Source organism: Aethina tumida, chromosome 2 (genome assembly GCF_024364675.1).
Source record: "Aethina tumida isolate Nest 87 chromosome 2, icAetTumi1.1, whole genome shotgun sequence".
NCBI classification, from domain to species: Eukaryota; Metazoa; Arthropoda; class Insecta; order Coleoptera; family Nitidulidae; genus Aethina; species Aethina tumida.
Window position 1 is genome coordinate 28,495,080 of NC_065436.1, and position 25,842 is coordinate 28,520,921.

The window sequence follows — 25,842 nt, forward strand, 5'->3', positions numbered from 1 at the left end:
TAGGTTGAAGACGATATGCACAAATTCTATTCATTTTTTGGCCCACCTCAAAGAAAAACTCAGTACTTGTGATTTAGATTTAGAGGTCTACATCGATAAATATAATGACGCAGAATATCTACTGAAGGAGGCAAATTGGAAAAATTGCATTTAGTATACGTGTCTATTGATAATAACTTTTAGAAACGGGAATATGTGACGCAATTAAAAAGGGAAAGAGGCCGTATTAGACACAGAACTTACAATCTCAAAGAACAATCTGGGTTATTGACCAAGTTAGACTTACTAAGGGATATGGAAGAAAGTGGTAAGGAACTAAAAGTCGTTAAGAAAAAATTAAGAATATCTGAACAAAACGTCCAGATAAAAAATAAAGGTAAAATTTTTACCATTATTAATCTATTAATATGTTAATACATGTGTTTCGCAATTTATCCAACAAATTTTAACCACATACTCACTATTGTATTCAAATCAATAGGAACAATTTCCAACAGCTGTTATAGATGGATTGACTTATTTTTTATCTCGTTTCCTGTTGCTCTATTACATTTTTTTTTTCAAAATAGACTTCTTATGTAACAGTGAGTATGTGATTAAAATTTTTCGCACACCTTGTATACATATACCATATACCATATACGGATATTAATGTAAAATGTCTGAATAGGTTAGGAATGCTCATGCTCATGGTAGAACGTGCAGCTGACACGGGCTACGGGAATTTAATTTGAAAATCACCCAACATCGACCGCCAATTATTAATATTCAAGTTTGCGCACCGTATATTATAAATATGACACTTTGCAACATCAGTGTATTCAAACTTAATAGTAGTAAAATTTCAATTGGTGCATAGACATTAAGGTGTTTTAAAATTCTTAGATGTAAATGAATATCTTTTACAATAAAAAATATATGAAATACTTGATTCAGCTAGATTTGTGTAGAGACATATATAAAACAGTCTCAACATCTATGTTATTCTCCCAGTAGTATTATGTTAGTATTAAATAATATGACAAAGACATCACAGGAAGTGTATGTACACAATTTAAAATTATATATCAAATGTATTAAATTAAATTTTTAGCAACAATATTAGTAATATTTTGACGACAGGCATCAAAAATCTTAATTAAATTGTGAAATGGGGAAATGTTTATTGTTTAATGTAATATTAGTTATATACATTACTTTTTATTTATTTATAAACTTCAGAAGTAATTATTCAAAGTGGAAATAATAAATATTTTAATAATGTATCTTACTTTTTTGTCATACATATTAATTAAAGGAGTTTTATTGATATTGATTATTATAAGTAGTTAGTTAAATCCAAAGAACAGTTTATCAATTATATAATAATACTCTTTCTAGTAAAAGGAAATGTTTGAAAATGATTGATTTTGTTTTTAAAATATTAGTCTTGTTTATTAATAATTAATATTAAAACACCAAAATTTTGCACCCATTTGATATTGCTCTAATATATAATGGATAGGGTTCATTTGACAAGTAATTATTTGTTAAAGTTTATGCGTAAATTTAGTTTATTCATAAATTGAATGAATTGTTTATAAATTAATTAAACCGTTAGATATTAAAAAAAATTATTTCATACATATAACCTAACTTAATATAGCTAGATAATTTAAGTACTATGTAGATTAGTGTATATGAAAAACATCAACTAAATAATTTATACTTAGAAAATTTATAATCCAATCATCTAAGATACTAAAGTACTTTAATTTATAATAGAGTTTGGTATGATATGGTAATATTAAAGAAAAAACACTAAAATATTATTATAAAATATTTAATATAAGGTTCAAACAAATGATATGAAAGATGTTATTGCAAAGAAAGTTGTGTAAATAAGACATAAATGTGTTTACAGAAGTTCTTTAGTTTATAATAGAATAGCTATCAAACTATTAATGTAATTCTTTTTAAATCCTCAGAAGATTACAATATATATCTGGTTGTCGATGAATAGTTAGTGTACAATGAAAAACCTTTAATTTTGCTGCCACTTTTTGCTGGCATCAAAACAAGTTCACTAATTAATACTGACTAATCTGTCATATATAATTTCTTGAGATTACCCTCAAATCTTCACGTAAATGTTTCTTCCTTAGTAATCAATAAATGTTGTGTATTGCAGTAAACAAATCAGGAAATAATCTTATTAATAATTGTATATATACATGGCATATTTTTAAATGTTGTTTCTTAAGATCAACTGTAAAATGCTAAAATATGTAGAGGACTACAGAGGACAAAAAAAGGCGATATTGCATTAGTTGTTATCAATATTTAAACCAAACTTCTTTTCCTGTAATAAATATTATTTAATAAATTTTACACATATGTAAAACCTACTAATATTTATAGTCTATTATAGATTTTTAACAGATATTAATTAAAATTGATTATTTTGAATATAGAATATTTTTATGTTAGGCGCTGACGATACCGCGTAGACCAAACAAACGAATTAAAATACACCCAGAGTAGGTATTAATGATTTCCTTTAACCACTCTTGCTAAACATGTTCCTAAATAACGGACGTCCTCAAGCACATTTCGGTCTTACCGAAGGTAGTCGGTCGGTTCCGACCTTTCGAGCAACTGATATTTCGAGCAATCGGTACGTTCCCGGCAGCCACGTTTCAATTCGGAAACCGATACTTGCCGAACGTAGTAAACAAAAACGAGAACTCCAAAAACGTCTTAGACTTCAGAAAGTCGGTTTTCTGAATGGCTACACTGCATAACACCATGGAAAACTTATCGTATTTCATATAATAACACTCATTGTTCCGCATAATCCACACACAGCTTGTACTTATTCAATTAATATTTAATTAAAAATAAATAATTTAGATAAACTAACCGATAAGAATAGAAACGTTGCGACAGTTTAAGTGTGATGTAGACAAAATATCTACATATGACTATTATTTTTGTCTATGGGTTATTAATTTAGAAACAGTTTAAACACTGCTATTACTTAATAAGTAAATAATAATTGGGTAATGAGTGACTTTGTACATTACAATTTTAAAATCAAGGCGGAGTAACAGAGATATTCATGCAAATTCTTATAGGTTAGAAAGTGTTTATTTATTTTTTTGTGGTAAAATTACTGTGATTAAAAATGTTAGATAGAGTGAATAAAGAATTAGTGCCTATGAAGGCCCATTTTTTCTTATGGAACGCTGGTAAGTCAATTTACAAATATGTTACATATATTATCATATTAGATTTATAGGTTAGGAGTATTTTATAAGAAAATTTATTTTCTGCCCATTTTACTGAGTAATTTATGAGTAAATTGTATATTTTAGGTACGGGACCTGTAGTTTCATACTTATCCACATATGCAAAGCAGATGGGATTTTCTGGTACAACAGTCGGAATCATTTATACAATCCTCCCTATATGTGGAATGGTAGCTAAGCCACTTGTTGGAGGAATTGCTGACAAATTCTTATGGCAAAAGAAGATATTCCTTTTTTCGCAGTTACTCACAGCAGCAGCTTTTATTGCAATTTTATACTCACCCACAATAGATAATAATATGGAGTTTACGTGTGACTCAGGTGAACTAGCAGTGAATACAGTAAATGTTACTGCAAATACCAATTTGTTGGATCAGTTAAGAGAGAAAGTGGAATTTGTGGAGTGTCAAGTAAGTTTATAATTTATACTATTTTAATTATGCAATATGGGCTAAAATATATCAAGAACAATTAATTATTCTACAGATGAACTGCTTATCACATCCAACATTTTTGAAGAAACTTTGTAAAGGCACAGACAATAAAGATCATTGTGATGCAACAATAGCAGACGACAAAATCAACATCGACGTAGTTTTAGACTCTTCTTCGGGCTGGCTTGTGACTGAAAATGTATTTTTCAAAGTCGTTAATGTATCCGTCAACAAGGGCGACGTCTTCCATCCTCTCTGTGCAAATCTCACCAGCACTTCATGTCAAAGTACTTGCAATGATGTAAATTTAAATATGCTTGCCTCCAATTCATCAAAAATAGAAAATGCAGCCAGTTTATATCAATTTTGGGTACTGTTAATTTTGATGATTATTGGTTGGGTTGGGCAAGCAGTTGTTGTCAGTGTTGGAGATGCTATTTGTTTTGGAATGTTAGGTAAGACTATTACATTTGTTAGTGTGAGTCTGATTCCATTAATTTTTCCCTAAATCTCAGGTGACAAACCTCATAGATATGGGTACCAGAGACTATTTGGAGCTTTGGGTTGGGGCATAATGTCAACCATAGCTGGATTTATAATTGATGCAATGAGTGGTAATAGCTCTGTGAAAGATTACACTGGAGCCTTTTATTTAGGTGTAGCTTTCCTAGTCTTGGACTTCATTGTTTCATCAAGACTACAGGTAACATGTAATTAGATAAAAAATAGTTATTGACCTAAAATAATAAGACTTGAGCAAATAATAACCACAAGCTCATGTGTACTAGAATCTTTTTATTTATTTATTCAATTAATAAAAGGGCTGTTGAATGTGGATCTCCATAAAAGTGTTATGTAAAAATGGATTTAGATAATTTGATTAAATATTTACCACCTATTGAGTAAATTATTCGAAACACTTTAGATAATTAATTAGTGATAGTTTTATTATATTTTCCGACATCCTATCATGATTATTCGAATTTTAATTAATTATTGTATAAATATATACAAAATTTAATTAATAATTAAATATTATATAAATATAATTAAATATTTATTATAATTATATCTACTATTTTGTTAAAAAAAGAAGTGTTACAACTTTATTAATACAGTAAAATCCATTTCTATTTTTATTCTAGTACACTCAGAGTAACAAATCATCGAGCATTCTGCGGGACGTGTTCCCTCTTTTGAAGGACGTTCGCATCTGCGTGTTCCTTCTTTGGTGCATCGCTATCGGCATGTGTACCGCCCTAGTTTGGAACTTCCTCTTCTGGCTAATTGACGAATTGGCCGAAATTCAAGGCATAACGGAAACGAAAACTATCCAGGGGCTCACGATGGCCATACAATGTTTATGCGGCGAGCTCCCGTTCTTCTTCTTGTCTGGGTTTATCCTAAATAGGATTGGACACGTGCACTCCATGAGTTTAATCCTTTTGGTCGTGGGGTGCAGGTTTATTCTGTACTCATTCATTGAAAACCCCTGGTGGCTTTTACCAATTGAGGTCAGCAACGGGTTGACTTTCGGACTGGCGTATGCCTGTATGGCGTCATACGCCAGCATTGTGGCGCCTGCAGGCACTGAAGCCACCATGCAGGTAATTTAATAAACGGACCTCTTGTAAAAGATAAAAACGTGATTGCTTTTCAGGGAATGGTGGGGGCGATTTTTGAAGGTGTCGGAGTCTCGCTGGGCAGCCTTATGGCCGGAAATCTTTTCGACAAGTATGGCAGGAACACTTTCCGTTTCTTTGGAATAGGGGCTCTGATCGCTTGTTTGGTTCATGCCGGCGTACAATTTCTCCTTTCGAGAAAAGGTAACGCGAAAGATTCAGGTGGGTTAAAAGACTGAATGAGGAAGCTAACAGAACACCAGTATTATATTTGTTATCTCTAATCGACAGTATTATTAGCGGTTCTGGGGTTTGGTGGGTGGTGGCAGCTTTTTTGATTTTGTTCCAGTGGTTTGGTTTACAATTATCAGAAGTGCAATATTATTAATTTTTATGTATATTTAAAAATACTTAATTTTTGTTAGCATGGAATTAACCGGATTTAATTAAAACTATTATCTATTATTCGTTTATTATCGTCATTTTTAAATTAGCTATGAGTGATGACAACCTTATGGAATATTATTTTTATCATTATTGGTTGATCAGTTATTATTATTAACAATGCAAATATGCTAATTGTTTGATATTATGGAAATATGTTAATGCACTAAAGAACTTCAAAGTATTATTATATTTATGAAATTTTAATTGTATTTGTATATAAATAATTTCTTCTATCTTTTTTTAATATTGAGAATAAAATGTATAATTTCTAGTGTTACATCTCAGACCAAAACTTAAATTAAACACATATTTAATATAAAATCTGTTATTTATTAATAAATTTGAATTGAAACATTTATTTCCGAACATTTTTTAGCTGACTACTTCTACAAATGTTCAAAATTTCCCTTGTATTATTTCATATTATATTTATGTATATATTTATGTTCCTTCTAAAGAAATAATCGTAGAATATGGCAAATGTCACATTTTAATGATACAGTATTGAGCTATATATGATGATTTAATTCTTATAAAAAAAAAATCAAAATTTTCCAATTCAAATTATGGAAATGGAAATTGTTTTTCGATATATTTGTTTAAAAAATAGAGATGTAATTATAGTATAATCGTACAATTTTTAAATTTCAAAATAATTTGTTTTAGATCCTATTTTGGAAAACTCGAAGCATCTCCATGCTCAAAACTATGGAAGTGTGTGATATTGTGATATTCAATATTCAGTAATTTTTCATTTGTAGAATATATTGTGTAATAAAGTAAACGTAATATTTTGTTCATTAATTTTATTTGTTTGTTAAATCAGTGATAATAAATTAATTAAATTTGATCATTTTAAATTTGTACTTAAAATGTATAAAAATATCACAATATCGGCTATTAATAATTTGCTTATTAAAGATAATTTAAAAATTACGACAAATTATACAAATATAATTCTGATAATTGACTAAACTACGTGGCTTACCTTATTATTTTTTGTTACTTTTATGTTTGTGGGTATTTGGGAATAAAACACAGTCATTACAATATATTTATTGCAAAATTTACACATTAGATTTTGATACCAAATACATGCATCCGAACGAGAAGGCGACCGGACTGGAAGACGACCAAAAGGAACTGACCATCGTCAACTGACACCTAAATTTTGAGGTAAACTCTATTTACATAACTGACACCATTTAATTATTTATTTTGAAGAGATTATCCTTATCAATATTTCCAAACTGCATTAGAATGATCGAAACGGGTTACATAAAACAAATAACGTACACGTAAAAAAACACCTAGACACTGTCTTTGCGTTTGGTATATTTACGACGAAAAACCAGTTTTTAAATTATTCTAGCTAATGACAGTATTAATTATACAGATTACCTCAAGGAAAGTAATTAAAATTATCATTTTATTTTGCAGGCATGACACAACTTCTATAGTCAATAAGTCGAAAACAGGGTAAAATTTCCAAGACTTCGATTTTAGTTCCGATAATAATTGGAAATAAGTCTTATTTATTTGTTCTACTTACCATTGTTTCCGATGCTCTACACTTGTCTCGATACGATTACAATCTGAGTTAACAGGGATTGATTGAAATCGTTCTCTCTATTATTATGGTTATTAAAATTGATAATCAGTTAAATTATCTGAATTGTCATAGCTCTCAGCCTTTTTAGGCTATAAAAAATGTTGTATACAAAATATAAATTTTGTACTTCATATTTTTGTACTTTGTTAACTGAATATTCAGAATATTTATAACATAAAAAGTATATTAAAATTTTCTTATACGAATTGATTAATTTACACATACTTTTTCTTTTGTTACAAACAGTTTCTATTTTGTAGTTGTAACTAAAGAAAAAGTTATAGTTACTATGACATTTTGTAACTGACTAAAGATCAGAGGTATTTTGAAAGCGTTATAAATTAATAAAGATTAAATTGTCTTAACTGATAGCAACATTGTTAGATTGTTTAAATGTTTTGAATACGATGTAGATTCCTTTATTATTGTGATAACGGTCTTACCTTCGAGGTGATGACATTTTTGTAATAATTTATTAGTGAAATTTTGGTATTATAGTTTTTTTCAAATTAGATCAGTATTCAATAATTTATAGTTGTTACTATATTTATAATTATTTATTGATTTCCTTGTTTTTATACCTTGTAGTTTTAAACTGTAAAAATAAAGTTTTATTACTATAAAATGAATCTTTTATGATATTTATCTTTACTAAATACATTTTATTGGGGTAAACTGGAATGGGGAATTAAACACCAAACTAATTAAATTTTATATTTGTCTTTCTACAATTACAACGTACAATACTTATAAAATTTCGTATCTATTTTCAAAATGCTTTAATATGACAATAAAAAGTATTAATTTTAAGCACAGCGCATTACATCAGAAAATTAATTCTACTTCTGATTAGTTTAAAATTATGGCAGTAAAGAACACTATTGTTAAGTACAGTTCAATGTTTTATTTCCATATTTAAGTTCATTCAGAATATCTTTTAGATTGGCCTTCAAATCATCCACCTCCTTTTGTAATTCACCAATCTTTCTTTGAAGACCCTGAACATTTTCTGTTGATTTCTGAGGAAAATCTTCTGGAGCTTGCCTCCTATTTCTTCTACTGTTTAATCTGCTGATTGTGTTTAATTGTCCCGAATATCGGCAATCGCTACAACACTCAAACCACAATCTGAAATCCACTTTAGGAATTTGGGAACATTCAACAAATCCTCCTTGCAACTCCGGCAATCGGAATACGTCACGCTGTATCCGCGTTATATTATCACTGTTATCACAAATAACCCTCGCCAAAGTATATTCTTTGATTTGAGTCAACTGTTCTGGTTTAAATACTGAAGGATTTTCGTAATAGAATCTGTCTCCGTCTCTCAACCTTACGAATTGCTCAATTAACAAACACTGGAATAAGGGACCAACCCTTCCTCCTTCGACTTGGTCTTCGAGAATGCCTCCAACAAATACATCAATATTACCCGGATGTCCGTACAGTTCTTTCAGTTTTCTTCTCACATTGGCATCTGAAATTTCTCCTTTCAAGTCATCAAAAGTTTCCACCTCGGACATGTTACAGAATTTTCTAAACTCCAAATACCCGGGAATTGCATGATCACGTGATCTGTGAATGTTCATGGCAGCCAAATCCAAAGCTACAGCATGAGCTGTTTCGAAAAGTCGTTCCGTGAGATCACTATTTAAGTTTTCATCTGATTTTTTCACTTTAGCGGCCACCGATATCAGTCCTCTCAGAAGGGGATCCACACCGCCTTCTTCAACAACTCTCCACGGTGAGAAAAAGGCTTTATGCAAAGGTAAGTTTCCTTGTCTGATTGGCTTAAAGTTATGATCTAGTCTGTGGAGTATTGGATTGATTAAAGTGTGACCAAACCGCAGAGCAGCAGTTGCAAACACGTTGGAAATACTTGGGTTCAATTTAGGATTGTAACCTTTATATTCGCCCATCTTTTTCATGCCGCTTTCACCTATAATAAACGGCAACCACTGCGTGTATGTTATGTGTTGCATAGCAGCACCGACAATTTTTCTAGATTCGTGATATAGCAAGTCACTTTCCCACTGAGGATTCAAGTATTTGAGTTCCCTGGCAATTCTATTGTGCTCCCTCATCCAAAGTGTGTGCATCGCAATAAGAGCCACTTGTTCATTAGCTCTTATGTCTCCAGCTAGGAAGCAGTTAATCGCAGAACTTTCCGATAAATTCCTTCTGCAATCCATTTCAGCCCCAGCAGCGTAAGGCAGCAGAGGTTTTCTGCCAGGAAATACTGTACCTTCTTTCAGTCTGCCAGCATCCGTTTCCAGATCCCTCAAATTCTTCGCCAACTCTTCAGAGAACCCGTAAACTTGAGATGCGTCAATGTACGATGTCAACTGATTAATTTGCTCTCTTGGCTGAATCTCGTTAAAGAACACCGAAGTCATTCCCGACCCACAAATCGACGAACTTCTGATAAAATCGATGCATCTGCGATTGGTGATCCGAGGGTCGCCAGGGGGTACGTCCATGGGGTAGCAAGGAGCTGCATAATCGCAAGATTTCTTACAATCTATACCGTCCCAACTCTCAGAACTCACCGAGGGGAGAGCGTGGTCCAAATCGTGGTCTAAAAATTGCCCCCATTGCATTACCATGTGCGTAATTTCTGGGTCTGATGTGATTTTTTTTGTTGAAATTAAGCTAGTTGATACAAGACGAGAACTGGGTTTAGGAAAGCCGTAGTATGTTTTAGTTTTATCCCAGCCCACAGGTTTTGTAAAGCCGTCTTCGTAAATCGGCTTGAGGATGCGCCTGAAACCTGAATACGAAGAACCCCAGGTAGGATTTTGCAAGTTGTTACAAGTACCATCTATGCTTCTATATTTAGAATGGAAACACATATCGGAACAATTTCTGGTTAGTCTGTGAGTTGTACAACCTGAGAGTTTGGCGACTAAATCTAAATGATCTTTGGAGAGGATTTCTCTGTAGTTAAAATCGGATGGATTCTTCATAGTCATTCCTTTCTCTACATGCTTTCGTATGTTATACAAAGTTCTTTCGTATACCTCAGCTGCTTTGGCCAGCTCTCTAGCTGGAGCATCTGGGTAACGTATCAATCTGAATAATTCTGATGAGCTGTGTGGACCTTTACTATGGAATAGATTGTCTATTGTATTATTTATAGCTTTATCGATTTCAGAATTAGCTTCTTGGAAGGCAATTTTAACAAATTTGTCACCAATTCCAAACTCATTTGTGTTTTGATTTTCTTTCACCGTTACATAACCGTACGCAGTGTCTCGTCCATGTTCATTGATAGCTGTACATTCATATCTTCCTTGGTCTTCCGGAGCTACTTTGTAAATGTACAGATTTCCTGTTAAAGATATTTTGAATCTGCCCGTTCTCTGCATCCTTTGTCCGTCTTTGCTCCATTGAATACCTGGAGCCGGATCACCTTCAGCCTTGCAGGGCAACTCAATGGTACTTCCAATCAAAGCCTCCATGTTATAAGGCTTGTATACCAATCTAGCTACATTTCGTTTATCTGGTAATACAACCTTCAGTTTCGCACTGACTTCCCTGTAACCTAAAGAATTTCTAGCTTCGCAAATATATAAAGCTGTGTCCGATTCTTCAGCCTTATAAATTTGTAAAGTGCCGTCTGGGAATATTTGGATCCGATTGTCTGGCTGAACTTCTAAATCGTTTTTGAACCAAGTGATTTCAGGTGGTGGAGTACCTGATGCCACGCATTCCAATCTTACTGTTCCCCCTACTTCAACTTCAGTGTTTTCTGGTTGTATTGTGAAAATTGGAGCAACTAAAACAAAGACATCAATTTGATTTTAACATTGGTCACAACATTAATGTATGATTACCGTTTATTATTACAGTAGATTCGATAAAAGCACGTCCGTTAATATTGGAAGCTTCACACCTGTACGTGCCGTGATCACCACTGTGTTCAATAGGTCGTATTAAAAGTGTTCCGCCTGGAAGAATTGTATACTTTGAAGATGTTTCCAAAGTAATGCGATTTTTAGACCAACGAATTGTTGGGATAGGAAATCCAGTTGCTTCACATGGAAGTGCCACTTCGAAATTTCCTACTGATGTTGTAACTGTGGATGGGTTGGATGTTATTATAGGAGCAAATGAATCTAAAAATAAGTTTTATTAGTATTTTATGAACTTGAAGGGAAAACAACGCACTGTATCCTTGAGTTACAGAATTGTATCTTGTAACAATCATGCGAGCAGGTCTTGACTTGGCTTGACCGTCTGGATTTTTGGCCACACATTCGTAATGACCGCCGTCCTTTTCTTCCGTATCTTCGATCACTAAGGTTCCATTGTCCATGATTTTGTACTTTTCGTTAGTTATCAGCTCTTCATCGTCCTTCATCCAGATTATATTCGCCTGGGCATCTTCATTAACTTTACAAGTGAAGATTGCAGTTCCTCCCCAAGAGATTTCGATATCATGTGGCCCTTCCATGATTTCTGGAGGTTCTACATTCACAATTTTAAGGTTTTTACCATTCATGTTCTAATTAACTAAGGTTAACTTACTGCAGTGAAAATCTTTAATGTCCATTTCATTCAAGGCTTTACCGTACATCTCTTCGGGGTATTTACAATGTGCCACACCTTGGAGATTGTGTTCGTGGATCATTTTAGCAAACCAATACATCTGGCAGTCACAGATTAAAGCGTTGTGGTCCATTCGTAGTCTGGCTAGTTTCGGTAGATTATCAAAAGTTTTTGGTGCTATGTGTGCGATGCGGTTGTTGTAAAGCGTTCTAAAATGAGTTAATGTTTATAAATAAGATTTCTGATGGTTGTCAAAGGAACGTGAAATATGTTGAACACTTAACATCAAACAAAAGCAATATTTTCATTAAAATAAAAATATCTATGACTGCATATAAAATTTAGCACAATACATCTGTTTAGCCAACAATTTACTTACAATCTTTCAAGAGACGGAAGATTGGCAAACGTTCCATACTTCAATTCTTCTAAATCATTGTTTTGTAAGTACCTAAAAATAACAAGAATTTTAATAACGGAAACAAGAAAAATTTCTGTAAACAACATACAGCCGTTCCAGCTTAAATAATCCTTGGAATGCACCCGGTTCGATGTGCCTAATCATGTTTTTGTACATGTAGAGATTTTGTAAGTTGTGCAGCCCGTCGAAAGTACCATTTTTAATGCCTGTGATGAGATTGTTGTTGAATAATATTGAAACGATGTTACGGTGGCCCTTAAACGTGCCCGGTACTATTTCTCTTATCTTGTTGAATCTCAAGTCCCTGAAAGAAGAAATAAATCCAGCCATTAAAATTCATAAGGGATTAATGTGTTTTTTATTGAGAATTTTGTTTTATTATACTGGGCTTTATTGTTAATGGCTTAATAGAAATGTGACCCCAAGAATTTATTGCTTAAGTTGGGAAAAAATCAATTAAAATATTAATTTATACCTACACATTTAAATAAATTTCACATTCCTTAATGGCACATATATGTTTCCATTAAAACTTAAATATAATACTTAGGAAGTATCATCATTAATAAAATATGTAAATGTTATATTCGTTTCTAAAATATGTAAACACAAATACTAGTGGACATTAATGTAAATTATAAGAAATATCTGTTATATTCTCTTACAAAAGACATACATAATTGAAATTTTACATTCTACAAATGGTTTGTTTGTTACACCCACTTGAAAGTATTATTGCAAATGTGACTCAGATTTTACCTATAGTTATGGACATGCATTATCTTGTTTTGTCTGTTTATTTAATTAATTTATGTTTATAACTATTTTATATAATATGAACTGTTAAAATAATAAAAATTTGCTGTATACTCTATTATAAAAACTAATATTTTCTTATTCTGAAAAATATAATACACCAACTTTAATTGCTAAATATAATATTCTACCAAGCTTCTTGAATTACTGCGAAGAGTGCGTTTAAGTTTGTATAATTTTTATATTAAATGTTTTCTGTAGCGTTAGTACCTGGAAATTGCGTCAACCAGTGCAGAACATTGATGGTTTAATCTTTTAATCAACCTGACACAATTTTGAATCTGTGTTTGGGATTGTTTTTGTGTTGAAATACATTACTTAACAGCATCGTTTCTTCAATATGGGAAAACTAATTGTTGTTAAATATATTCCTGCACTTAAATCGGTTCATGTGCCCTTCTATACCACGAAAGAGGTCTATGCCAGAAGCAGAGGATTCCCATACCATAATTAAAAGGTCACCTTTTACAACGGGTATAACAAATGTTTTGTATAGTCTTGCCCCTGTAGGATATCTAATATAAGTTAAACCGCCATTTTATATTAAATTAAATGTAGATTCATCACTAAAAGACTATCAATTGCCATTGTTCTGTGGTTCAATGATCATAATCCTGAGCAAGCTTACAGATTTTAAGCTAAACAAACCATTAACTTTCTTCCCACAGTCCTTAAACTAAATTTGAGCAAGTACAAACCTCCAAGTTGGCTTTAATTTGAGTTGATTTTCAAGTTTTTCAAAATCACTGAATATTTTTTGTACCTACCATTTGTCTTGTTTCTCCAATTTTTTTATTAATATCGGAAACGACTGACTTATTTAACTGAAAGCTTTTAGCAATCTCTATTTGTTTCTCTCGGACTTGGTGAGGCTTGATTTATTGATGATTGATTCTGTTTATCTAAGTCCTATTATTTTGTCCAATGAAAGTTTAAAGTTGCAGTTCATTAAGGAAAAAAGTTAAATTAATCAGTTGCATAGTGGGCACAATAATAAAAGATAGAATAATAATCATTACATACAGTAGAAAAAGCATTTGACCCGTCTGAATTTAGAGAGAGACATCATGCACGACAGAGACAGTAGAACTTTGTCCCATAGTGAGGACTGTCACTCTCGTAGAATATGTCTCTTTCAGGACTTAGATGGATCAAACTCTTTTCGTGCTGTATACTAAATAGAATACAATTCAAGTAGTACAACTCATATTTTCAACACATTTTAAAGCTGCTATAATTATGATTACCATTGTAGATGTATGTATTAAGTTAGATTTTATAGTGTTAGATTGCAACACGTAAATGGTAACAGCATTTTCTTATTAGGTCTTAACACGAATCATGAATTCACAACAAATTAGTAACAAAATCTGGGCGGTGCCAAGGCTAATGAAAGGGTTTTAACAATCTTAAAACTGTAATTCTATAATTGTCTAAAATGTTCTTAGAATGATAAATGAATGAAATTTTGGAATAATTTAACCTGTCTTGGACAACATGAATTATGTAGTGCACAAATAAAACTCATGATTGGTGGTCACTTGAACGATAAATTTATTTTAACTTCATGTAATTACTGCTCACTGCGACTATTAATAAGTCAAACCCAGCATTTCATGCAAATTACACTCGAAATATCATCACGTCTTGGTGGAACATCCATCATCAGGAGCAATTAGCCATGTCGGAAGTCAATAAAATTAACTATCTGCACAGCAAAAACTAATTTATAAATTATATTTTTTCTCTGCCATGACGCAACGGCAACCTTGTCCTCAAAGAACGAAGATAATGCGTATCTTGGGGTTATCGGTTTCAGGGTGAATCCAAAAAGTGGATTAACATAAAACATTTTCTTGACCTGGCCGATGATTAATTTCATTTACTTTGGCAAACGTAAATAAAACCAAGCCTATTTCATCACATCCATATTTTTTAAATAAACATCTGTTGGTACATTCGATCCGGCCACTTGCAGAATCAAAGTTTTGCCAGCAAATGTAAATAACACCGAGTGTTTGCGATACATTCGTATAAACAGCCGGTCGGTCTGGTCTTTAATTTTTTGTCGCTCAATTCATGCCAGTCTTTCGAGCACAAGAAATAATTTACACCAATTAAACTTAATCTAATTTATGATAATGTACTGGTGGCAGTGCCGGATTGAAAAATATCCAAAGCCATATCAATTAGTCGGGCCACCAATTAAGACCGCAATTTTATGTGTTAAGCCGTAATTGGACAAAATCGAATGGGTATAAATCAAACAGTGAAATCCGCTCGAAGCAGAGGAATAATGGTAAACGGGAAACTGTACGCACATGTGTTCTTTCACAATGTTGTCTGTTATTTATACCGGCCTTAAATTTCTGTACTGAAAGACCTTCGACTGTTAAAATATACAACAAATATATTTAGTTATCGAATGTTACCAAATCCTCCTGAATCAACCGTTGATACATCGTTTATTATTGCTTTTTGTTCCGAAGTGTGTATTATTTTTATTAAGAAACTTACTAACAGTGGTGGCAAGAGAAATAGGTCACATTATTATTTATTGATAAGTAAATGCAATTAAAATATTACGGAACTGGAAAGTAATATTGTTGCTTTCTTACATTAAATGCAAATGAATAAATTTTTAACAAGTCTTTAGTTTTAATCAATAATATAATCAAGATTGGTTCACTCGATCCAATTGTTCACTATAAAGATCTGCATTAACAGTTTGTCTAAGTTTCAGCACTTCAAAGTGAATAATTCCGCGGTTACTCCACCAGATCTGATGATGATCTGATCTGATCATTATCATGTTTCCTCCACCGTATTTCAACGTTTATAGCCTATCTAGGTGCAAATTTGCTTATAAGAAGGACCAATTTAATGTATTACTTGCCCCAATCATTGTTTCCCACTTCCTGACTTAGAAGTTTTAAAATAAATCTAAGTCGGATGATGTAGTACATTATTTTTATAACATACATTGAGTTCTTTCTTGTCTATCGTTTGAGCTATTGAGTGTATTTTCATCTTAAATAGACGACACAGAATGTTAAATATTCAAGACATTGAATCGATTGATTTACACCTTGTTTTCAGAATAACGGTGTTCTGTTTTACATACGTTATATTTAGATTCTTCAGTTTAACATATCTGTTCAGATGACATACCTATAAAACTTGTGTGTATTTCTTTCTACTAAATAATTATAAGCATCATTGGAAATAGTGCGTATTCATCTGCCCAATATAATTTTGCAAAATTGTGAGTCACCACTACGAAAATAAAAGGTCCATTAGTGGAGGCAACTGGTAGATCGAATTAATAAAATCGTTATTTACGCGCCCATCAACCCAGATTAAGTTTTGTTTAAATTCGAATTGCGATTACGTAATTTACCAATTAGCGAACTTAATCCATTCGATATTTATTATTTATGTTTCGTGATATCCGTCGAACGATTTGGAAGGTCAGGTTCGTTCAATTTGCAATTTCGCCGACAGTTTTAAGAGCGTTAATTTCTTTATGGGTTTGTTTTTCAGTGCACCTCCAAAATAAAAAACGTCTGCACCCATTATCCTATAACAATGTTTGTGCATCTTAAGTCAACATCAATCCAATTACCACTTATATTTTTAGGATTTACGCAGTGACTAAAATCCTAAATAAAATTTTGTTGTTCGCATCCAAGGCGATTAAATTGAAACATGTATTTTATTAGGGGAAAAATTAATTGTTGGACAGAAATTATTGGTTTAATGGTCCATAAACGAGTGGTAATAAAATAATTTTATTGGATGCGATGCCAAATTTTTAATTGTAATATGGACAATAATCAATTAGCAGTTTATGAGATTAATGTAGACATTAGAAGTAATTAAATCAAGTCGTTAATTATTAGTAATTGGACGAATTGCTTGAATTTAAAACAGTTTAAAACGGTTTAATTAACAACACAAAGAGTTTATTATTCTTGTGTATAAACCACATTCTTCCAACTATTCTTCATTACAAATTTGGTTTGAACCATTTTTTAGAAGCTCTCTTATGTAATAATCTTTAGTTTAAATATACAAATATACAGTGGCGACGTGAGTTACACCACAAAATTTAAAATTAAATATTTTTCATATTTCATAAAAAAATCTAATTTTAATTTATCAATTAGATATAAAATATATTTAAATAGTGTTTAATTTTTTTTTTTTTTTTTGCTTTTTTGTCACATCTTATAAACGAGGGAGATATTACATTGTTTTGGTTAACTTATATTTCCATTAACAAAAATGTTAATAAGAATTTATTCTTGGTAGGCTATATATTATTTTATTGAGTGACTCATTCAGTGGAAAGAAAGTAATATTTCATTCCAGAGAAAGGAAAATTAATAATTAACAAGGAAAATCAAGGTCTAAATATATCCAACTTCTCTAAAAACTTAAGATGGTCTTCAAAAATGGTTTACAATGTTATTAACATATATGAAGCAACATACTCATTTAAAATACAATAAAAAAACGTATTAACAAAAAAACAACACCTTTTATAGACAGACTAATTGAAAGAATCAGTTAACGAAATTCTTTTTTGTCAGATGGACAAATAATGTATCTAATAGAACAGTCAGATGTCAACTGAAGAAAAAAATTGTAATGATGTATTTCAGTAGAATATTGTAAAAAAATTAAAATTTCCACAAAAATATATTAATTATTTTTTAAAATATTATTAATTATTAAAATTGCGGTCTACGATTTGAAGAGTTATTATATCAATATCAATACCATTATTTTGGTGGAAATTGTAGTTGTGAACGATTCATTTAATAAATAACTTAAATAATCTTACAACTTATAAGAATAAATATTATAATATTTACACAACATTACAGTTTTAGTATCCTGTTTGCTTCTGAATTGTTGGTTGTGCTTATAATAGTTATCAAGAGGAGGGACTTTTTATGACATCACTGTACAAGTAAAATAAATCTTGATGATCAGATTAAATTCAACAAAGCAGAGAAGATTTCAAACATTCTATTTTTAAGAAAATTTTTAAAAACTGACACTTATATACATAGAACTTCAATTAAACATTGAGTAAACATTGCAAAATTAATGTTGTTTATAAATATTTAGAATATTACAATTTAGAAGATTATATCAACAACGTTTTTCACTTTTTAGCACAGTTCCTGTTTATTTTACAAACAGTAAAATTTTGACCGATTAATGAAATGCTTAATCTCTTCACACATAAACATACCGACATTGATTTTTCCCCTAACTAACATCTGTATTGGTCCGTTCAAATTAAAATTCGCATAAATATTGGAACCATCCCAAATGGATCCCGGAAATGAGAAATTTTCTCAACATAATTCAGCCAAACGCATAACAATTTTATTCAAATGGAACAGTGACGATGGGTGTGTCTATATATTGTTGTACAGTCAATACATCTTGACAGGAAGTATGTGTAACTTTCAATAACGCTGCGTATATGTGTTGATTTTTTTTAATGTTATTTATAGAGGTGCCCATTGCGAAACGGCTCGTTAAAGAATTATATTTATCTCAACGTGCACTTGAACTGAAAATTTACTGTTCACTTATGTCGATTTTGCTGCTGGTATTTCAAATACTTATTTTTAAAACGGATATTTATAATTTTTACTTTACATGGACTAAATAATCTGAAATTTCCGGTTGCAGTAGTAAACTTTTAAGCCAAACAACTAATAAATTTAGCTGCGTTTTAATGACAGCTTTCTTTAATTACCATCAATAAGTACACCATTTAAATTCCAGATTAGTAGAACAAATTGATGGAGCGTTGAGGACCCATAAGTAAAATTAAATCTAACACCAGGAGAAAGTTACATTTCCTGTTGAATTACTTGTCTATTTATCACGTCTAAATCCACCAGAGACCAATGGAAACTAAAACAGATGTGCCTGGTGCAGGAGCATCATAAAATCATATCGATAATTACATTCACACTCCTGCGAATACGCTTCTAATAATACTCATATCCTTCACCTATTTACATTTGGGCTTTGTCATGTGCGGTTTTCATGGTTTATGGATCTACAAAGGTCTTAAAAAAGTTTTATAGGTCACACTGTGATATTTAATACTATCCAGACTGACTCATCCATATTTTAATGTTGATCCTTAAAAACGGGATTGTGCTGTGAAACGTGCATATTAATATTCATTCCCACGGTAATGTGATAATAGCACGTAACAATTAAATAATAGACGATAAATTCAACTATTTGTGCATTAAATAATGGTTATTAATAATAATTAAGACACACTGTCAAGGATTACATTTTTCAATGGGCATAATTTAATCGGTTATCACACTACACATGAAGGCTATTAAATTCCGATTTTTCTTCTCCCGCAATAATAAACGATCGTGACTTAGTGACGTGGGAAACATCATTATTAATTGGTAAAGTGATAAGCGTTTAGAGAAAATCTTGTTTATATTGTCGATTACATTAAAAAACCACGTACCATTGCACATCTTTTTCCATTTAATGCATTTAGTGATTAAATTGTTTGGTCTGATTCATGTCTTAAAAATAAATATTAATGAACTTCTTTATAATTTCTTAAAATGTTTTGCTGACGCAGTTTAAATAGAAGATCTCTTCTTTGCATGTTGCAACCTCATTTACTTAATGTGTAATTCCGGATCTGAAAACACCCCTCATAAATGGTATAATAGTACTACTAGTTTTTAAAGTGAGGCTGCAATTTACATACCAGTTTCAATTTCAAGTTCTTCTTTAAATATCAAATACAAGAAATTTTGTTTGCAAGTCGGGTATACTATTTTTGTTATCAGATTAATTTTAAATTTATCTAAAATATTAAAATATTCATTTAATTAGCATAATCAGTGAATACTTCGTCCATAAATTGCTAATATTATTACAGGGGATATTACTTACCATAATCTTATTAACAGAATTTAATTTTAAAAAAGACTCATTCTAAAACTCATGTTTATTATATGGAACTCAGTGACATAAAAGACGAACCATCTTAAAAAATCCTTTTCTGTGAGACCATAATTCTTGTAAAACATTACAAAGAACGAACATAAAAATAAAATATGTAAGTTTGTTAGAACATTCAATTGGCCACACACATAAACAATAACATTCCTGACAATTCAACAAACTCAAGCATCAAGTACGTCATCGTAATTGTAGAACCTACAATGTGGTGTATCTTAGAAGAATTGTGCGCTTTGCTTTCAAATCACCATCCCGATTCTGTGAGATGTTCGTGTGCGATATCAATTAACGAAAACGTGCCGTAAAGATATTTTGTAAATGTTTACGCTTCTTATTTATATTCCATGCGTGAATTTTATGTCGCTCTTTGTTTAATGTCACAATGAAACAATAAACCTTAATTATGAAACTTACTAATTGATAATAATTCTACTTGTTAACACTATATGATATATGTAAAAATATTATTATGCAAATATATTCCAGAGCCAGAACGTCGACCTCAAAAAATGCACCATATCTGTAAATTTCAATTTACAATGTTGTCTATTTATTATTTTCCACGTTTGTGTTACTTCCTTAACTGATATCATCCAGATGAGAGACACTAACGTTAACATTCAACCTCTAACCATTTCAAAAGCAAACAAATGTTAATAGATTATATTACATAAATAGTTTGATTATAAAGTGTTATGATTGCTATAAATTTTAATATCGCACATTTCATCAATCACTTACATTGGATTTCATTAATTGCTGAATTAATGTTAATATCCGCTTATATAAATTTTAATATTAATACGTCGTTTTGGAGTACATACATTATTGATGAGATTTTTTTATGTCATCATACGTGAAGGCTTACTTATTAATAACATCATTGACTAGTTTATTTCTGAGCAGGAAGGAGTGTTGGAATAATAATATTTGTCTATCGTTGATATTATCTTTTGTGAATTTAAAAATCTAAATTACAGAATCATAAAACAATCATACGTGAATGAATATAAACAATGCGTTGGAGTTTGGGGAATTTTGCCAAGAGATATTTATATCAATAGTTTTATTATTTGATTTTAAGATGCAGAAAATGTGATCAAAGTGATTAACTAAAGAATATCATGTTTTACTACTTGCAATTGAGTTTAATGTTTCGCAGAATTTTGATGATGTTCTAATAAATTTAATTGAATTGACAGTTTGAAATATGTTAATGATACGTGCAATTTATTGGGTAAATGAACAGAGTCAAAACAAATATCAAAAATTGCATTTTAATTTATTTTAATTTTCAATTATCATATTTGTTTATTTTGTATGGATTTTAAAATTGTTTCCCAAGTATATACATTTTATATTGTGATAAACATTTATAATTGAAATGTATACAATTAATATTTTCTGCAATGTTTCTCAAGGTATGTGTGTTAACAGAGTAATCTTAAAATTAAACTAGTAAGACTAACTGACGAGATTAATGATCTTGAGACAGATATTAATGAAGAATTTTCGAGATTTAAATACAATTTGTTACTTCTATCTTTAGACATACAAATAATTTCTTTAGTAAAACGGATTATCCCAAAATAAACAATACAAACATCTTGACCGCATAACAAAAGTAAAAGTTTATTTTCTCTGTTTTATTCCAAAATTTGATGATTAAGCTATAAAAATAATTTGAACAGTTCTGAATTTTATTGAGAGTTGTGCCCATTAGATTCCAACAGGATAGATAAAGTTCATATCTGATCTACCGTTGGGCGTATAATAGATTCATTTTAAGATAAAAACTATCTAAATACTGCCTTTCTAGTGCAACAAATAAGGTCATGTATTCATTAATGTCTATCGGTTTATGGTTCTTTGGTTTATATATACATTTGTTACATTTTTGTTTGATTGACTTATAAAATAATAAATTCATAATATGCTAGTACTGTGATACCATTCTTAAGGAGCTTAATATCCAAAAAAAGCAGTATAAAAATATACAGTAGTGGTCATTATTATAGAAACTTTTTAAAATGTTAAATATTATGGTTATTTTATTTAATGTGAACTGTTAACATTAGCAAATTAATATTATTTTAACATTCCATATTAAATAAAATAGCTGTACTGTATATTTTTTATATCACTGGACACAATTTGAAATGAAAATTTACTTATTTTGGAGAATTACCACCTTAAGAATGGTACCACATGTTATGGATTTATTATTAAGTGAATCAAACAAATATGTACCAAATGTATAAAAAACATTAGTAAATTAATATTATTTTGTTTATACTCTATTCTAAAAACTACTATTACTTTACTTTATAAAATATTTCAGTTATTTATTTAATTGAACTGGACAAATATAGCAACGTTAATTTTGAAAGAAATTTTTGTTGACTAAATGAGCAACATTTAATTTAACATTAATACTTTGTTATAATATCCAAAGTATAGACTCGACCAATTCCCAAATATGTCTTATATGCTTATATTGACTTGGTAAGGTTGAATTATAATCTTTTTTAAGGACCTCTGGTAAATAATCGAATAAAAAGACACGAATCATTGAAATATATAAGGAAAAAGCAGCTAAAATTTTGTCCAACAAAAATTAAACGTATACGCAATTCAATGAAGAATAATATTAAATTGACCATCTGCATATTGGACACAATAACAATAGGAAAAGTATGAACTCTACATACATTGTATGTACGTAGTACGACTCATAAGTAATATAAGTTAATATAAGTTGCCAATACTGTATATTAGTACTAAAGTGTTAAATATTGTAAAACAAAACAATCACTTTGAAATATTATGTCATAATTTTAATAAATACCGGTTTCATTTTAGTTTTATTTATTTATTTATGTTTTTCATATTAATCTACAGGTTGACGGTAATAATTACACCGTGAATAAATAAACAATAAAATAAATTATTTAAAAATACAAAGTGAACTTTAATACTTATTGTTAGATTGTTTTATCAACTGAATACATATATTTTCTCGTAAATTGGCACTGTAGTACCAAATATGGAAACTAATAAAACATCATAGTTTGATTGCATCTAATATCATTTTTTATAGTAAATTATTATACATTACACAGAACATCATAATCTAATACCATATTACTGCAAAGTATTGGACAAAATACATTAATAGACAAACATTTATAATATTTCTAACACTATAATATTATAGTTTAGCACGGGTTAAATTTTTAAACATGTAGATTTTTATATATTAGTGGTACAAACTTATATACTATAAATAATATCTTTATTTACAACGTACATTTGGTATTGTCTCATATCAAATATTATAGTACAAATTTTATTTGTTTTGTGATTTTATTATTTTTATATTAACTTTCAAACGGACGGTAATACATTATTGGATGCCTAAAATTTTAATAACTTACATAAATAAATAAACAGTAATAAAACATCATGTCTTGCATCTTGCATATTGTTTTGTTTTAAATTATTTTCACTTTACTGAGATGATCATTATTTAAAAGCATCTAGGTGCTAAGTATTAAACAATCAACCGAGCCAACTTACAGCGTGACCGTCTGATGCGGCACCTTGGGCACCTCGACCAGATTCAGTTTCATGCATCGCACCGTCCTCTTGAAGCAGAAGCAGTTTTTCGGGCACCTGAACGCCGAATAATTCCTCCTTTGTGCTTGGACCGCGAACAACAGGGCCACCAGCACCACGACTCCACACAATCCCCGCATTGTTCTTCCGCCGTCGTTTGGTACTCAATCGGACATACCCGCACACGAGCACGCCGCACACGAGGTCGCACCGGGTCCGGCTCTATTCTCTCTTCGACGTCTCCGCGGAGACTGTGGCTGTTACACGGTATAGTGTTTTGGCCCGCGGTGCTCCCGTATCTGGTGCCTATGCCGGTTTGTTGACGACTTGCCGTGCGGGCTTACGCTTTCGGAACGATCGTGTTTTAGATTCAGGCCCCGGAGTCCCGGTCGATTTTCGTCTGATTTGCATCACGATTCGACATGTTTGGGCGCGAGTCAAGGATCCTACGAGTACCGGGGGTGGTACGAATGATTCAACACTTTTGTTTTGTAGTTGCCAATATTAATCGGTTCATTCATAAGCAACTAGTTTTTAATTTTAGTTTCACTTTCTAAATAACATACCTTAAAACAATTATATTTTTGGGATAATAGCCTTATTTGGAATAAAAATTTATTAATATGCATTCACCTTAAAAAATAATAATTTTTTAAATTTTTATAAATATGGACATTTTGCCTTTCATATGTTATGATTTTATAAATTTTTATTAATTTATTTAGTAGTACATACGTTTTTTCTCCATTTTATTGAAACAATTGAAATTAAATTTATCTTTTTTGTATAATATTGCTTCTTCAGTATGTTTCTCGCACGACAAACCAAATATAACTCCCCCATCATGACTGTATCCCCAAAAAACCGTGATACCGTCGTTTTTCATATATATGTTTTCCATATATTGGTAAAAATGTTCCCCATGTTCTTCAAGTAAATGGAAGAAATGCATTTTCAATTTCATGTGCACATCTGCAGGAAAAAAATAAAATTATTAAAATCTATGACAATGAACTAGAAAAAAGAGAGAGAGAGAGAGAGATATTAAAAAAGAAACGCATACTTATTGCTTCATAATTCTTTAGCTAATCGTCAATATATTGATAGTTTAGCTTTTATGATTGCCAAAACAATTGTCAACAATCAGCTTGAACGAATTTTACCCTGCAGTTTCAACAGGTGACAAAAGGGTAATTTTTTCATTTTTTAGCAAATTTTAACCTCAAGCACTGTGGACTCGACTTTGATTTTTGCGTATGAATGATGCCTGAAAATGGATCTCAAATAAACAAATACTGTATCCTTTTTATTCAGTTTTCTTAAAGAATTTTTTACAGCATCACTGTTTTAGGATGCATTCATGATGAGAGTTCATACGAGAAATTAATAATGTGTTCTCTATTTACATTTTCAGTAGCTTATTTTTTTGTAATGCTGAATTTTCAGCTTCAATTTTTAGTCAAAAAATACTTTATTAAGTTTTAATGTTGCTGACATCTGAATTATTGGATCAGTCTTAAGACAATAAGAATGAAAGTTGTAGAAAGCTCATTTATCTTTAATTTAAGTGCTGGTTTAGTCAAATTGGGCAACTAAATCCCGGATTATACTCAAAAATGTTAGAGTAACTCCCAAAAATTAATTTTTCGAAAATGGTAACATAAAAAAGTGTGTGGTTTAGTGCGACAAAATTTATAAGAAAATCATAATCAATCAATTTGTAAACTAGTATAATATGTTTGTAATTTAGAAATTTATAAAATATGAATGTGTGATACGGGAGCAATATAATTTATTAGCTTTACAAATATTTATTAACATTAGAAAAAACTGATTTTCGAATTTTGGTAAAAAACCTATTACTTATTACTATTATTTTTGAGTAATTCTCTTATAAATTTACATATCATGAATATGATATGATAACTTTTAAACAATATTTGTCCTGTAAAAAATGTACTAATTTGCATTCACATTGCTAAATTATTTCATC

At 30.7% G+C, this 25,842-nt stretch overlaps 2 protein-coding genes across 5 annotated transcripts; one reads left to right on the forward strand and one right to left on the reverse strand.

Annotated features, from left to right (window-relative positions):
- Positions 1-2,776: 2,776 nt before the first annotated feature.
- Positions 2,777-7,536, forward strand: LOC109599259 (major facilitator superfamily domain-containing protein 6-A). 4 transcript variants are annotated; one of them, XM_049963958.1, is made up of 9 exons: positions 2,779-3,041; positions 3,117-3,230; positions 3,357-3,700; positions 3,777-4,179; positions 4,240-4,427; positions 4,870-5,331; positions 5,385-5,568; positions 6,872-6,969; positions 7,234-7,536. In XM_049963958.1, the coding sequence occupies exons 2-8, from the start codon at positions 3,167-3,169 to the stop codon at positions 6,952-6,954; spliced, it is 1,728 nt and encodes a 575-aa protein (XP_049819915.1). In that variant the 5' UTR covers positions 2,779-3,041; positions 3,117-3,166; the 3' UTR covers positions 6,955-6,969; positions 7,234-7,536. The 4 variants fall into 4 exon arrangements, with proteins under 4 accessions (XP_049819917.1, XP_049819915.1, XP_049819914.1 ...); XM_049963957.1 differs by having other exon boundaries at positions 2,779-3,230; XM_049963959.1 differs by having other exon boundaries at positions 2,779-3,230; positions 5,385-5,550.
- A 569-nt stretch (positions 7,537-8,105) lies between these two features.
- LOC109599263 (peroxidasin) lies at positions 8,106-24,324 on the reverse strand. Its single transcript, XM_020015223.2, has 7 exons — positions 23,811-24,324; positions 12,466-12,681; positions 12,336-12,407; positions 11,936-12,165; positions 11,576-11,875; positions 11,242-11,523; positions 8,106-11,183 (listed from the first exon to the last, which is right to left on the reverse strand). Exons 1-7 carry the CDS (start codon positions 23,987-23,989, stop codon positions 8,290-8,292), a joined length of 4,173 nt encoding a protein of 1,390 aa, XP_019870782.2. The 5' UTR covers positions 23,990-24,324; the 3' UTR covers positions 8,106-8,289.
- Positions 24,325-25,842: the final 1,518 nt, after the last annotated feature.

Excerpts from the sequence above, each read along its gene's own strand:
- LOC109599263 (XM_020015223.2), bottom strand. The coding sequence starts at position 23,989 with ATGCGGGGATTGTGTGGAGTCGTGGTGCTGGTGGCCCTGTTGTTCGCG. Across the intron at positions 12,408-12,465 it reads TTATTTAAGCTGGAACGGCT|GTACTTACAAAACAATGATT; the intron begins GTATGTTGTTTA and ends TGTTATTTTTAG. Across the intron at positions 11,184-11,241 it reads ATCTACTGTAATAATAAACG|TTGCTCCAATTTTCACAATA; the intron begins GTAATCATACAT and ends TCTTTGTTTTAG.
- LOC109599259 (XM_049963957.1), top strand. The coding sequence starts at position 3,167 with ATGTTAGATAGAGTGAATAAAGAATTAGTGCCTATGAAGGCCCATTTT. Across the intron at positions 3,231-3,356 it reads TTTTTTCTTATGGAACGCTG|GTACGGGACCTGTAGTTTCA; the intron begins GTAAGTCAATTT and ends TGTATATTTTAG. Across the intron at positions 4,428-4,869 it reads TTGTTTCATCAAGACTACAG|TACACTCAGAGTAACAAATC; the intron begins GTAACATGTAAT and ends TTTTTATTCTAG.